The sequence below is a fragment of the Pleurodeles waltl genome, chromosome 9 (genome assembly GCF_031143425.1).
Source record: "Pleurodeles waltl isolate 20211129_DDA chromosome 9, aPleWal1.hap1.20221129, whole genome shotgun sequence".
NCBI lineage: Eukaryota > Metazoa > Chordata > Amphibia > Caudata > Salamandridae > Pleurodeles > Pleurodeles waltl.
In genome coordinates this window covers 238,223,016-238,238,437 of record NC_090448.1, presented here as the reverse complement: position 1 = coordinate 238,238,437, position 15,422 = coordinate 238,223,016, and the positions used below count along the sequence as shown (strand labels likewise).

The following is a 15,422-nucleotide window of genomic DNA, read 5'->3' as shown; positions in this document are numbered from 1 at the left end:
ATGACATCAACACCCTAGATCAGGTGTGCATAATTATTAGGCAACTTCCTTTCCTTTGGCAAAATGGGTCAAAAGAAGGACTTGACAGGCTCAGAAAAGTCAAAAATAGTGAGATATCTTGCAGAGGGATGCAGCACTCTTAAAATTGCAAAGCTTCTGAAGCGTGATCATCGAACAATCAAGCGTTTCATTCAAAATAGTCAACAGGGTCGCAAGAAGCGTGTGGAAAAACCAAGGCGCAAAATAACTGCCCATGAACTGAGAAAAGTCAAGCGTGCAGCTGCCACGATGCCACTTGCCACCAGTTTGGCCATATTTCAGAGCTGCAACATCACTGGAGTGCCCAAAAGCACAAGGTGTGCAATACTCAGAGACATGGCCAAGGTAAGAAAGGCTGAAAGACGACCACCACTGAACAAGACACACAAGCTGAAACGTCAAGACTGGGCCAATAAATATCTCAAGACTGATTTTTCTAAGGTTTTATGGACTGATGAAATGAGTGAGTGTCTTGATGGGCCAGATGGATGGGCCCGTGGCTGGATTGGTAAAGGGCAGAGAGCTCCAGTCCGACTCAGACGCCAGCAAGGTGGAGGTGGAGTAATCGTTTGGGCTGGTATCATCAAAGATGAGCTTGTGGGGCCTTTTCGGGTTGAGGATGGAGTCAAGCTCAACTCCCAGTCCTACTGCCAGTTCCTGGAAGACACCTTCTTTAAGCAGTGGTACCGGAAGAAGTCTGCATCCTTCAAGAAAAACATGATTTTCATGCAGGACAATGCTCCATCACACGCGTCCAAGTACTCCACAGCGTGGCTGGCAAGAAAGGGTATAAAAGAAGGAAATCTAATGACATGGCCTCCTTGTTCACCTGATCTGAACCCCATTGAGAACCTGTGGTCCATCATCAAATGTGAGATTTACAAGGAGGGAAAATAGTACACCTCTCTGAACAGTGTCTGAGAGGCTGTGGTTGCTGCTGCACGCAATGTTGATGGTGAACAGATCAAAACACTGACAGAATCCATGGATGGCAGGCTTTTGAGTGTCCTTGCAAAGAAAGGTGGCTATATTGGTCACTGATTTGTTTTTGTTTTGTTTTTCAATGTCAGAAATGTATATTTGTGAATGTTGAGATGTTATATTGGTTTCACTGGTAATAATAAATAATTGAAATGGGTATATATTTTTTTTTTGTTAAGTTGCCTAAAAATTATGCACAGTAATAGTCACCTGCACACACAGATATCCCCCTAACATAGCTAAAACTAAAAACAAACTAAAAACTACTTCCAAAAATATTCAGCTTTGATATTAATGAGTTTTTTGGGTTCATTGAGAACATGGTTGTTGTTCAATAATAAAATTAATCCTCAAAAATACAACTTGCCTAATAATTCTGCACTCCCTGTACATAAAGAAGTAAAACTGAATCTTTTTAAAAAAACTGTAGATGTGAAGGCATTTCAAATTGGAGGCTAAAAAGAAAATTGCTATCATTATGTTGATTTGTGGAAGCAGTGCAAGTACAGCAAACAGAACTTGGTAGAGACTATTAGTGACCTCATTTGAAGCACTGGTATGCACCAACAGAAAGACAGCATGCAACTGAGCACAAATGGCAGTAGTCTGTTAGAGTGGCATATCAAGTCATGTTTAAAAAATAAAAGTACATTTTGAAAGCTCCAACTTTTACATTAAAATGGAAACTTAAGTTTGCATTTTTGTCTGTGAACTACATAAAATAATTCAGGGTGTGTGTACTTCTTTGATGTATTTTTGTTTCTGTATCTTTGTGTACTATTTGAGGTTCATGTCGTGTGAATGGTGAGGTGGGTGTCCCTGGCTTTCAGTAGTGCTTCAATAGGGGGTACATAAAAACCATAAGGTGCTGGTCCAAAAGATGTTACTGACCTACAGCACCAAGGCAACTTTACATCAGTGCTGGATCTGAAAGGCGCGTACTTTCATAACCCGATCCATCCGGTGATTCAAGAGCACATGTGGGAGGGAACTGTGAGGAGGGCTTCATTTTCTGGATTGGTACCATGATCGCCAAGAAAGATATTCTGAGACAATCGAACACTGCAATTAAACCCCCAGCAGCACCATGGGGTGGAGTTATGGACTGATGTAGCAAACAAGAACCCAGCTACATCATGAGAGGCTGCCATCAAAAGCATCACAGAATTTAAGAGGCAATACTGTGAGTATTACGGGCTAATGAGATGAGTTCAAGTTACTTGGACTTATTATATCATGACACATGTACACTAGATTATCTGCTCTTCAATGATTGCACTGTATATATTGTTATGTCTTACAACCTCTTCAATAAAAATGTTTAAAAACAAAAAAAATTACTATTAAAAAAGCTAAATTCAGCAGTTGAGGTTAGTTCCACAAGCTGAAATGTAAACTACAACTCACACATCAAATGGAATGCTCATGAGCTAACCCTTCATATAAGATGATTTAAAAAATTGCAAATGATCTAACTCATGACATATTAATTTAGCAATGACATCTTAAATGACATAATGATGGGTACAGAATGACTGCTGTGTATGTGTTCGTGTTTCATGATAGATCTGAAGTCCTCACTTTGTTCTAAATATTTGGTGTGTGACTTATGGTTTGCAAGACTGGTACGCAAGTTATGATTTACCGAGCTAATCATATCTCGGGGTTTTCAGTTGTATTTTACAACCATAAATTCATTTTAACTGTGTTTTTAAGTGAATTTCAAAGGCTTTTTACACATACATTAAGGTGTTGCATATAAGGAAAAATTTTACTCACCTTGTAAGCATCTGTTTGTGGAATGGAGTCCTGTAGATTCACATGCTGGCCATACTTCTGCCATCTATTGTTGGACTCTGACATCTACAACTTGTTTTTCTTCAAAAGGAGTCTTTGAGTCCAGGGATCTGGTGTTTTCAAACATTAGTGATAATGCACATGGGCATAAGCTCCATTATTAGATTATTTTTTACCCCCCCCGCACAGAGTGTGACTAGAGACGGAGCATAAAGATGCTCTAAGCGAGGACCATGCAAAGTAGGACGTAATAGTATGGTAAAATAAAGAAAGAAACAAAACTAAGAGTGTCTGCAATAATCACAGGCACACAGAACGGAGGGTAGGTGCATGTGAGTCTACAGCACTACATGCCAGAAACAGATGCTTCCAGGGTAAGTAACATTATCCGTTCGTGGCATGTGCAGCTGTACGTACACATGCTGTGCATAGACTATACAGCAGTCTTCCCAAAGCAGCGGCTGAGCCTGAAGACGTTGCAGAGGATTGAAATAATGTGCACTTGAAAAGCTTGGCCAACTCCAGCCTCTTGCCTGACCAAGACACACCCACAGTAATGTTTCGTAAAAGTCTGAGGAGCGGACCAGGTAGCTGCTTAACATATGTGAGCAATCCAAGAAAGCCATAGAGACCACTTTCATTTTACTAGAATGGAATCTAGGAGAGGCAGGTAGAGACCTTTTAGCTTTAGTGTCACAAGTATGAATGTACTTGACAATCCAATGTGCAATCCTTGCCTCAGAAATGGCACATACTCTAGGTGGCTTAGACCAGGACACGAACAGCTGTTGTGTCTTTCCATATGTTTTTGTTCTGTCAATGTAGTACATTAATGTTCTTTTGACATCCAGGGTATGTAAAGCCCATTTCTAATACACACTCCGAATGTGGAGAGAAGACTGTTTGGTTAAGGTGGAAGCTGGAGACTAACTTTGGGAAGAATTTGGGGGTGGTTCTGAGAAACACTTTATCAAGATGAACTTCAAAGCATGGTTCTTGACTGTGTAACAGGCCCTGGCAGTAGGCCAGTGCATGTCTTGAAGAATAGACATACATTCCTCCAGCAGGTTGGGGTAACCAAACTCTAAGACTTCAGGAGTCAAACTGCAAGGTTGAGTTGCTGAGGATTAGGGTGCCAGAGAGTGCTGTGATTTTATGTAAGGAGGTCCGGCATGTTAGGAAGCTTTTCATGGGGAATTAACAAGAGCTCTAGTAGGCTGGTGTGCCAAGGTTGGATCCAATAAAGGTGAGGATAATGGATGTCTGCCTCAGTTTGCGGATTACAAGCGGCAGGAAAAGCATAGGAAAATATCCCTGACCAGTTCATCCACAATGCAGTACCCATAGACTGTGGGTGTGGTAACTTGGCAGTGAAGTTTTGGCATTTTGCATTGTTGGTGGTGGTAAACAGATCTATTTGAGGATGCCCTCACTGTCAGAAGTACGGGAGGAGAACCGGGTGTGGGGGGGTATGGGTGTGGGGGTGGGGGTATGGGTGTGGGGGGGTATGGGTGTGGGGGAGGTGGGGGGGGTATGGGTGTGTGGGGGGGGGGGTATGGGTGTGTGGGGGGGGGGGGGAGAGGGGTTACGGATTCCCACGCGTGGACTTGTTGTGTCCTGCTGAGCAGGTCGGCTAGATCGTTATCCACCTTAGGAATGTTTTGGAGAAGCAGAGGCACTCTGTGATGTATTGCCCATCTCCAGATTCTCTGTGCTACTGTTGAGAGATGGATGGAATCTGTTTCTGTAAGTTAAGCATGGCAGTTGTGTTGTCTGTGCATACTAAGACTGTCTTGTTTTGAATGAGAGAGCAGAACGTCTAAAGGGTGGGTTGAATAGGTAGCAGTTCCAGGAAACCTAAGGGATGGCACAGGAACTTTCGGAGGGCATTGGGTCAGCAGAGGTTCTTCTTCCTCAGCTTCCAATTCACCACTGACACTTTGCGGTGAAAAGACCACCTCACCCTAGATAGCAGGGGAATCTGGGTGCTCAGTACCCAAATCCTTTTTTGTCTCTGAAGAGATCCGGAGTGTTGGCTTCTTCTCTTTTGTGCACCATCAATGCCAAGGTGATGCAACATGCTCGTTGAATCAGAAGGACCTTTTTTGTTCCTACAGGCCAAGCATGCCAAACAGGAGTCGTCACGGTTGTGAGAGTACAAACACTGATTACACACTTGCAGAGATTTGACCTTGGATACTTGGTGTGGCAGCTGGGACAAAATCGACACAAAGTTATTTCTATCACGTAGACATTCCCCACCCACCGTGATGGTCTTCTTAAGGTCGTCGACCAGTCTGGAATGTAAGGAAAAGCTTGACTGTTTGCCTTTCGCACCCGACGGGGAATGGATCCGACGGCCAGGTGAGAATAGCATGCAGCATCAAATCAGAGCTCACACAAACACGTCCAAACCCGATGGCGCAGAAAAAAACAATCGAACAATGGAGCTGATGCCAATGCGCATTATCCCTAACAGGCGGAGTCATCAGATCTCATAACTCGAGAAGAATTATTTGGAAGAAAAAGAAACTGTACACGCCTAAAGCTCAACACTAGATGGCCAAAGTATGCACAGCATATGCAGCTACAGCTACACATGCCACGAAAACACAGTTTTCTTAGATGGCAAGGTAACAGTGTTTTACTTGTGGTTGTCCAGCTATATATAATGGTTGAGTGGCAGCGAGTGAAAATGTGTTTCATTTTGGAGCCTACTGCCTGTTTTGTATGCCCACAGCTGTATGTAGTAGGGCTTCACTGGCCCTTCTCAAACTATCATTGTATCTGAACCACTGCATCCAAAACCCTTGATCATGAAAAAGAAAAAACACCATCTAGTATCTTAACGTTTGTGAAAAATCTCTCAAATAGTTATTTGCAAATCCAAGTTTTTTTTTATACTAACTTTTTAACATTACTCCCTTACCCTCTCCTTTTCAGATATGCATTAAATCTGGGATCCCTGCACTGGGCTTCACTTGACATACCAACAGAAAACTAAATTTGTGAACTCCTGATGACTGTTTGCACAGATTTGTCAAAAGAGTGCCAATGTAATTAGCAATGTAACACGTTTTGCCCCCTCCACTCGTTTTCAGCAGGTCAGCCCTTGTCAGATCTGCATGAACCTTAATGAAATGATACTTTACTTTTCACATCAGATTTAAGCATGGCATTCTGTTACTGGACTTACCTTGTAAATACCCTGCAAAATTATCATGTAGATTGATTAAACAGTGATTAATACATTTTTGAGGCCACCCTCTTAACTACACCCTCTCCCAATGAAGTACTCCCATGATGCTACGAATATTAAGAGTAAAGTAAAACTAAAGTGTCTGCCGAGTGTTACCCAAATCTGTGATACTGAGTCAAAGTTAAATGAAAATCTATCATTTTGATACCACGCTCTTTGATACCTTCATGAAACCTAAGGTTTCTGAAATAGGTTTAACCTGCTATGTGGCTGCCAAATACCATGTCATTACAAAGCATGAAAGTTACTAAAGCATGTCTTTGCCCCACCTCAAACCCCTCCCTGATGCTTTTGCACAACACGTTCCACATCCATAAAAGGCTATACATGCTAAATGTGAGTCAAAGTTCAATGGATTCACTAAAGGATGCTACGGTTATTGACAAATTAACACTTTTTCATCCATCCACATTTTTTATTTCACAGCTCATTGACACAACTGCACAGATTTTAAAATATCAAGAGTAGGACAGCCATATTAACCCTCTGCCAAACTGAATGTAAATTTGTCAGAGTGCTACAGTGATAGGAAAATAAAAAAAACCACCCTTTCAACTATCAAGATATCTTCATTATTTAAACCCTTGAACGGGATGTGGGATGGTACGTGTTTGAAGTGTATCAGTGCGTACTGAAATTTATGGTTGAGGTGGAGTGGAAGGAATGGTATACAGAGTAACGAAAGTAAGCTGAGATCATGCTTATACCCAGAGCACTGAATGGAGGTCATCTTCCACTTCTTGCCTGCATGTGAACACTACACTGTCCATTGGCGGGAACAAATCTGCTGGCTGCTAAGTGCTGGTTGCACCTGTGCTCCCAAACTGCAATGCATAACAGAATTGTACAAGAGAAGGTGCTCTACGTGCATGCTCTCTTTGGGGTTTCAAGCATTCCTGTTTATGCAATACAAATGTTAACTGGGAAAATAATCTTTAGGAAGCTGAAAGCTGTCTTACACTTTGTTCTGGGTTAGAAAAATAAACAACAGGGTAGTAAACAATGCTGGTGAACTTTTGGACGCCGACTGTACCTTGGTACCATTTAGTGTGTAGTATGATCCATCTTCGCTGGCAGTTGCTCTGGACTGAATAGATGCAGCGTCGCTGCCACTGAAAATATTTAGAGGGATGTAAAGATGCTAGTTACATATACTGGGATAGAAGGGAAGAACTAATACATAGTCATAAACAATCAAATTGCACAGTATTTGGTCATCGCCATCAGCTAAATTTATTTCAAGATTTTTGGTTAATCTGACTTATCTACAGCCCTACAAACAGGAATGGCATACAAAACTACCAGCTAATGAAACCCAAGTCCTACTGAAAAGGGTAATTACTTCAAAAAAATCTAAAAGTAGCATGAAGTCACTATATGATTGCATAAGATCAGTCCAGACCCAAAAACTAAACACACTGAATAAGCAGGTCAACATTGACATTTGTCTGCCTAAGTATCTCAACTACAAACTCTGTATATGGATTATTTTGGGAGGGGTCAGAGAACAAGCAAGCACAATGAAACACAACAGTAGCTTTTAAAAACTCTGTAAAAGCTTACAAGAAGAATGTGTATTATGAAAACAATACTACTGCGGTTCACATTACCTTATACAAGGTTAGGGTGAGAAACAGAGTTAGTCACACTGCTGTTGTCCCTATCCTGGACAGGTGGGACTCATTGCCAGTTTAGAGGTCCAAAACAACAGAACACTTCGCCCCAAATGGCCAGTTCTCGCAAACTGATGTATTTTCCCTTTAGTTAATAATCACTCTAGGTCCAATTCACAAGGCCATTCTGGGTCATAAGCTTTTATTATGCTGGAAATGTGCTTACATCTACATAAGAAAATCTAGCAGAAGTAAATGGTGAGACAGCCACTATATGCACTACCTATATAGCATCATGTGAAGTCGATGAGGAGCAAAGATGAGTAAATCTATGTTTATCTATAAATGCTACAGTAGTAGTTGATGCAGTGGATCAAATATTATTACAGGTCAATATTGTTGACCTCCAAATAGTAACATACAACCAGCATAAGTGCATTTACTACTGCAGAATTCTATGCCACAACTGCATATAATTATGCACTAGTAAACAGACTGTTCAAGACGTGGTTCACCTTATAAGTTTGTGAACACCTACAAACTCATTAGTCTGTGAGCATTCACAACTCCTCTTAGACCCTTGTCCACTCTGAGAATTGTCAGAGATGTGGTCTGCTAAATGGCTGAAGTAAATCCTCTTCCAGGGTGGATGGCAAATAGAACAGCTACAAACTTCGTGGGTATTCTCCACAGGTGTAAAAAAATAACAAAAAGTTTCCCTCAAGGAGAAAAGAAAAAGAGAAAACTGCAATTGCACAGAGGAGCTGCCCTGTGAATACATTAATGACCCTGCTAATGCAGTGCCGGGGATTACACTGCGACAATGTTACTATGGAGTTACTAATAAAATGGGGTTACTGACTTTGATTGACACAGGCTTTGATTTTACTGAGTTATTTGTAATAGAGCCACTGCTGATATCGAAGCTCTACAATGACACTGAGTCGCTCATAATATTAGACACATCCTCAATGTCGTAAGGATACTTGGGGCCCAGGTCAAGACAGACATTAGAAACCTTTTCTGAACAACCTTTGTGACAGGAAATGTAGAAAATGAACGTGAAAATATAATGCAACAACAGACATTGGCAGAAAGCGCTACACAAATGTATGTAATAAAAGAACACTGCAGGCCCAAACCCAATACAAACCGGAATAAGTGGAAGAGTTCACTTGAGGACACACTGAAATGAGCAACTTGAAAGGGTTGGAGTGAAAAGCTAACTCATGTTGAGCAAACATAGGTATTTACAACTTTAGACACACATGCTCACTGGCACGTACTTTGTGTTTCCAAATAGACTGTAACTTTATCAGACAATGAGTGCAGGAAGTGTAATCAGTTCAGATTACACAGAGGTCTTAGGGTTACAATGATAAGGCACACATGGTATTAAAGTTGGATTTATTACAAAAATATATGCATTTTAATCAATCAGAGTATGTGTAAAGCGCACTACTCACCAGTGAGTGAAGAATGGTTAGTTTGTCAAGCACTGTTAAAGCCACAAGTAAAGAATGTGTAGATTATTAGTTTAGAGTTAAGGAGTTTAATGGGTGACAGGTGTTCAAAAGTTTTTCTGTTTCAATCTATGACTGGGCAGTCAATCATTATTTATTGTTTTGTAACGAAGCATTGTGTAATCATGTATAGAAGAGGCTGCATGTGCTACTGCAACTTGAGACTGGCTGCCTGCGTGGGTGAGGAGGGTCGATCTCCCCGTCGCAACAGTAAAGGGCTGTCTTTACATTGCCATAGAGGAGTTTGTCATTCTTTTTAATTTATTAAGTTCTGATGCACCCTGCACACTTTTTTGAACTTTTTACCCATTTCAAGCTCATAAACTATTGTTTGGCATCAAAATACCTTGGCTGTTAAAACTTATAGAAACGGGGGCAGAAAAAACAGGGAGCAATTGAAGCTGCCTGATGTGCACTATCAAAATGGTAACAAAAGATGACTTGCATAACAAGCACTGATAAAGCCATTTCTTATGGTACACGTAGAGGTTTTTGTCCTGCAACTATATTTTACACTGAATTCCGTGTCTGTTCAACCTGTTTATTCCACTGTAGGAAACATTCGGTAAGGAAGACTTGATGACTGTTTATTGGACTTCCACATAATATCAATATAAGACAGACACATATAGTGCTTAAAATTGTAGCTTGCATGGCCAGTTACTTGCAATCACAAATAAATTCTCCTTCACAATTGGTATTATTGCTGTAACAGGGAAAGTCAAATCATTTCTCTCAAAATGTTTCACCATTGGTGAGGAGAAATCAGGTTATTTTCTCCTTAATGGCTGTCCTCAGCTCTACCCTCATTTTCCTTCCTATCTGTATTCTTCTCAGGTCAGACGGTGTCCTCTGCTGAGTAAGAGAATTACAATGGGCTGAAGAGACCGGGGGAGTAGAGACAGAAGAGGCATCCAGTAGGTGCAGTTTGAAGAGACATAAGGAAAAGAGTGAAAGATTTTGTGGCCAGAAAGATACTAAGACGTAGAAGGAAGAGGTAAATAGCGAACGAGAGGTAGAGAGATGGGTAATGTTTTAGAGTGAATTTAAGAAAGTGTGAGAGATAGGGAAAAGGAAATGTTAGGAGGGGAGTGGTGGGATACACAGTGCTGTGTGGTAGCGAGAGAAGTAAGGTACAGAGATGAGTTAGAGACAAAGAGAGGGAGGGATCTATAGGTAGATGTGAGGTTGTGAGAAAATTAAAGAGAAATGCAAGGTAGAGAGAGTGGAGACACAGATAGAGGGAAAATGAGAAGTAACAAAGAAAGGCATGTGAGGTAAAAATGAGTAGTGAGGCAGGATAAAAGGTAGACTGAGCAGGTGTAAGGGTACAACAAGATGAGTTGTAAAGAGAAAGGTGGTGCAGTAGAGATACATAGGTGAGGTAGAAAGAGGAGGTTGTTACATCGATAGAAGGAAAGGTAGAGAAAGTGAGGAGACGTGTGGAAGAAATGTGTGTAAGAGTGAGGAAGAGACAGGAGGTAGAGACAGGTGAGAATTGGGATGTAGTTGTCAATAGAATAAAATAAATGTAGCTAGGGAAAGAGGTAACAAGAACGAGTAAGGTAATAAAAGAGGGAACAGAGGTAGAAAAAGGGGAGGTAGTGAGGTGGTGAACTAATGGTGAGGTAAATTGAGAGCGTAGGTAGTGAGGGACGTTGGCTAGAAAGAAATGAGGTATGAGTGAAATGTAAGGTGGAGAAATTAAGTTGATATAAGGATGAGCAGTGAGGTGAGTGGTGAAAGGGAGAGAGTGGGGTGAGGCAGAAAAAGGTGAGGTTGGTATGAGTACTGAGGTGTAGAGAGCGGTTAGATTGTGAGGGGGTGGGGTAGAAAGGGGTGTATTTGAACGTGTGATGAGCTAGTGAGAGAGGAGAGGTGCTAGGTACAGAGAGATGTAGAGTTAGGTAGAAATAGGGAAAGAAAGGTTGAGGTGAAAGACGAAGTGAAGTAAGAAGAGAGAAAAGAGTCGTGAAGATAGATCATGCAGAGAAAGAGAGGCAGAGGGTGGTACAGAGGTGACAAAGCAGTAGTCAGAGAGATAAGTGCATAGGGGAATGATGTATACAGAAGTACAGCGATGCAGTGGTACGTGAAGTAGTTAAAGTTAAGTACAACAAGACAGAGAGAAAAAATATGTGAGGTAGAGAAAGAAGAGGTAACTGGTAGACTGCTAAAGGCAGAGAGAGGCAAGGCAGACTGACAAAGCTAACATCAAGTTTGTTAGAGGGCGGTAGAGAGAGATGAGGCTAGGTAGGGGGGATAGAAAGAAGACCAAACAAAAGACGGATGAGAAGCTAAAAAGAAGTAGCTAAAAGGTGGAAAGTGGTTAGTTACAAAGAGGGAGAGTTAGCCTAGAGATAGGCAAAGAGAAGGAGTAAGGTATAAACAGAGAAAGGAGACAGAGGTGAGGAACAGCAAGTAACATCACTTTATAAGGGGGCTCCTTGGAAGGTGAGGGCTTGGGCGATTGTCCAAGCTGCTCTGGCCTTAAAACACCTCTAACGAAGGGAGCAGGATAAAGGATGAGGGAAGGAGAGGACAATGATTGAATACCCACATGACGAGTACTAAAGTTCTTAAGTATTCTTGCATTTAGAATTTTAACATATAATTATACTTATATAAGCTGGACGCATATGTACAGTCACACAATTTTTGCCCTTTTCCCAGATGAAAATAAAAGCACATCTTTCATTTGAAAAAAAAAACTCCAACATGAATTTGCATCAAGGAGAAGACGTGATTGGCTTGTCAAAGGGGAAACTGATTTACATGGATGTATTTTTAGGGCACAATTCATGTGGCAGGCAAAACAATTCAAACTGGAGAAACTAATTTGTGTGGGGATGTGTGGGACTTGCTTAAAGGGCTGAGCAGCAACTTACAACAGTGCATGAAACCAAAAGGATCGCACACACAATATATAAAGGACCTAGAAAATATCCACATAGGATAAAACCCAAGGTGCTGTCATGATTACAAACCTAGGAAGGTGATTTTGCCAAAATAATTATAAAAATTGAAAAAGTGGATGCTTACGTTGGCCAATTTAAAAGGAATCACCCATTTACTGAAGATCAGAGAAAAAAGGCAGGAATTCTCTCAAATAAAAAGAAGCACCGTACAAACCCAAATTAAATTTAGTAGAGCTACAGTTTAGTAAACAAGCATTTGCGAGGCCAAGAGGTCTTGCCTAAGGGACTTCTATTGGCTTTGGTGAAGTCGAGTGGAATGGGGTAAAACTGTGTAGAGTAGAGTGGATTGGAGTGGAATTGTGTGGAGTGGAATTGTGTGGCATTGTGTGGAGTGGAACTGTGGGGCACTGAGTGGAGTTGATTGGAGTAAAGTGGCATTGTATGACATGGAATGGAGTGGAGCTGAATTATGTGGCCGGGAGTGGCACTGTGTGACATTGTGTGGCGTGGAGTGAAAATGTGTGCACCGAGTGTAAATGTGAGGAGTGGAATAGTGTAGGAGTGTGTGGATTGTGTGGCGAGCAATTGTGTGGAGTGGAATTGTGTGGCATTTTGTGGCGTGAATTGGAATTGTGTGACATTATATGGAGTGGAGCTTGTGTGGCATTGTGGGGTCAAAAGAGGAACTGTGGCGCTTGGAGTGGAATAGTGTAGCAGTGGGTGGAACTATGTGGAGTGATATGGAGCTGTGCGGCATTGTGTGGAGTGGCATTGTGTAGCGTGGAATTGTGTGCCATGGATTGAAATTGTGTGGAGTGGAATGATATGGAGTCGAGAGGAATTGTGTGGCACTGTGTGCGGTGGAGTGGAAGAACAAGTTGCATGTGTTCAGTAACATCTTACCTGGTAGAGACTCTGTCTTGCCACAGATTCCTCACCTTAGAATATTCCCCAGGCGTCAGACTGCATCGGAAAAATCTTGAGCAGTACACCTCTGTGAGACTGTAGGTGGCATTTATCGGCTGTGTCAGTTTTGCCTACACCGAATGCGACATTTGTGGTGCCTATATTGGTGCCATCCCACTACGGACATCCATTTCTTTTCATGAATCTTTCTGCACCAGGAGCACAGACCCACGTCACAAGGCATATTTTTCCAAGGGCCAGCAACGACCTTTTGAGGTAGAAAGACCGGTTCACAGAAACAGGGAGGTTCGGTAAGGAATCTATAGCTAGATAGAATCTCTACTAGATAAGAAGTTACCTGTTCACCTAATAGAGCCTTCTCGACACAGATTCCTTACCTTAGAATAGATACCAAAGCAATTCCTCCCTGGAGTGCGGTATGCAAACTGGTGCAAACTAAAAAGTCCTGGAAGACCGAACAGGCAAAGTGCCAGTCATGATCTCTCCAGTCGCAGAAGAAATCTTGCATCACCTCTGGATGCAGACACGATTTGTGATCCTTAAAATAGACGAGTTTGTCCGCCCTGGAGTTCAGAGATCCTGGCAGGTTTTGTACAACCAGGAAAATGGTCGGAGTTTCCAGCAATGTCTAGAGAAGCAGAGCTTCTAGCCAGGGTCCACGAGCACAAAGCACAGGGTCCAAAAGTAGAAGCACAAAGAGTCAATTGTAGTTATCTGGTCGTGCTGGACCAAGAAAAAGTCAAGTGCAGGCCAACCATGATGGAGCATGGGTTGGCTACAGGGAATAAGGGCCTGAATACGACCTTGCGGAGGGGATTATTCTGTCCCCAACGTGACGGATATCCCGTCCGCCGTATTACAAGTTTAATTATACTCTATGGAACTTGAAAAACAGAGGGTGGGATATCCGTCACGTTTGGGACAGAGTAATCCCCTCCGCGAAGATTGTAATCAGGCCCTAAGTTAGGCTCATTAAACAAAGCAAATCCTGGTTGCAAAGTGTTGCAAGATCCTTGTTGGAAATGGCCCTTTTTGCAGGGTTATCCCCAAAATGTTTGCCTTCTTCCTCCTATTTTTCAAGGTCTGTTTTTGCTGGTTTATTGTCTCTGCGCACTTTACCACTCCTAATCAGTGCTAAAGTGCAAGTGCTCCCAATAGAAATGATACTGTTGATTAGTTTATCCATGATTGCCATATTTGATTTACTAGTAAAGTGTACTAGAGGTGCCCAGGGCCTGTAAATCAAATGCTACTAGTGGGCCTGCAGCACTGGTTATGCCACCCACATTAGTAGCCCTGTAACCATGGCTCAGACCTGCCACTGCAGTGTCTGTGTGTGCAGTTTTAAACTGCCAATTCGACTTGGCAAGTGTACCCATTTGCCAGGCCTCAACCTTCCCTTTAACTACATGTAAGGCACCGCTAAGTTAGGCCCTAGGTAGCCCCATGGGCAGGGTGCAGTGTATGTTTAAGGTAGGACATATACTAGTGTGTCTTATATGTCCTAACATTGATATACTGCCAAATTTGGTTTTCACTGTGCAAGGCCTGTCTCTCTCACAGGTGAACATGGGGAATGCCTTTAAATATCCTTAAAGCGTAGATTCCCTTTGAGAGGAGATAAAAATATGGAGTTTAGGGTCTCTGAACTCACAATTTAAAAATACATATTTTAGTGAAACTGTTTTTTAAACTGTCTGTTTGAAAATGCCACTTTTAGAAAGTAGGCATTTTCTTGCTTATACCATTCTGGGACTCTGCCTGTTTGTGGATTGTCTGTCTGGGTCAGTTTCACAGTTGGGCTGTTCACACCTCTCCTCTAGACAGTGACACAAAGGGGGCTGGGGTGTAGCCTGCATATCTTGATTAGCCATCTGTGCTGGAGGGGAGGAGTGGTCACTCACACATGAAAGGACTGTGCCTGCCCTCACACAATGCTGTCTCCGACCCCCTGGTGAGAGTCTGGGGCCTGGCCTGGACAAGGAAGGATCTTGCAAACACTTGAGACTTTGCTTTGAAGTTTGCCAACTTCAAAGGCAGAACTGGAATCAAGAGGAACCTCTGCTCAGAGAAGAGCTGAAGGAGGAGTACTGTCCTTTTGCTGTGTTGCTTTGCTGGACTGGCCTGCAGTTGCTGCTTATGCCTGAAAAGAGTGCAAAGGGTGAACTTTGCTCTGTGTCCTGCTTGAGAAAATTCTCCAGGGGCTTGGAGTAGAGCTTGCCTCCTTTTGGAAGTCTCAGGGACACCAAAGACTTCAGTTTCCTCGACCTGCAGCACTGGGGAACTGTGTTTTTTTGTGCTGTACAAGAGGAGAAACCACTGCGACACCGCCAATGACGCTGCTGGCCTGCACCGTGACCTGCCG

At 42.3% G+C, this 15,422-nt stretch overlaps 1 protein-coding gene across 1 annotated transcript in view; it reads right to left on the bottom strand.

Annotated features, from left to right (window-relative positions):
• Window positions 1-15,422, bottom strand: part of ACAD9 (acyl-CoA dehydrogenase family member 9) — a 386,804-nt gene that overhangs the window by 313,122 nt on the left and 58,260 nt on the right. The window contains exon 6 of the mRNA XM_069206630.1: window positions 7,110-7,188. Within this exon, the coding sequence (XP_069062731.1) occupies window positions 7,110-7,188 (79 nt within the window). The remainder of the gene's footprint in view (window positions 1-7,109; window positions 7,189-15,422) is intronic.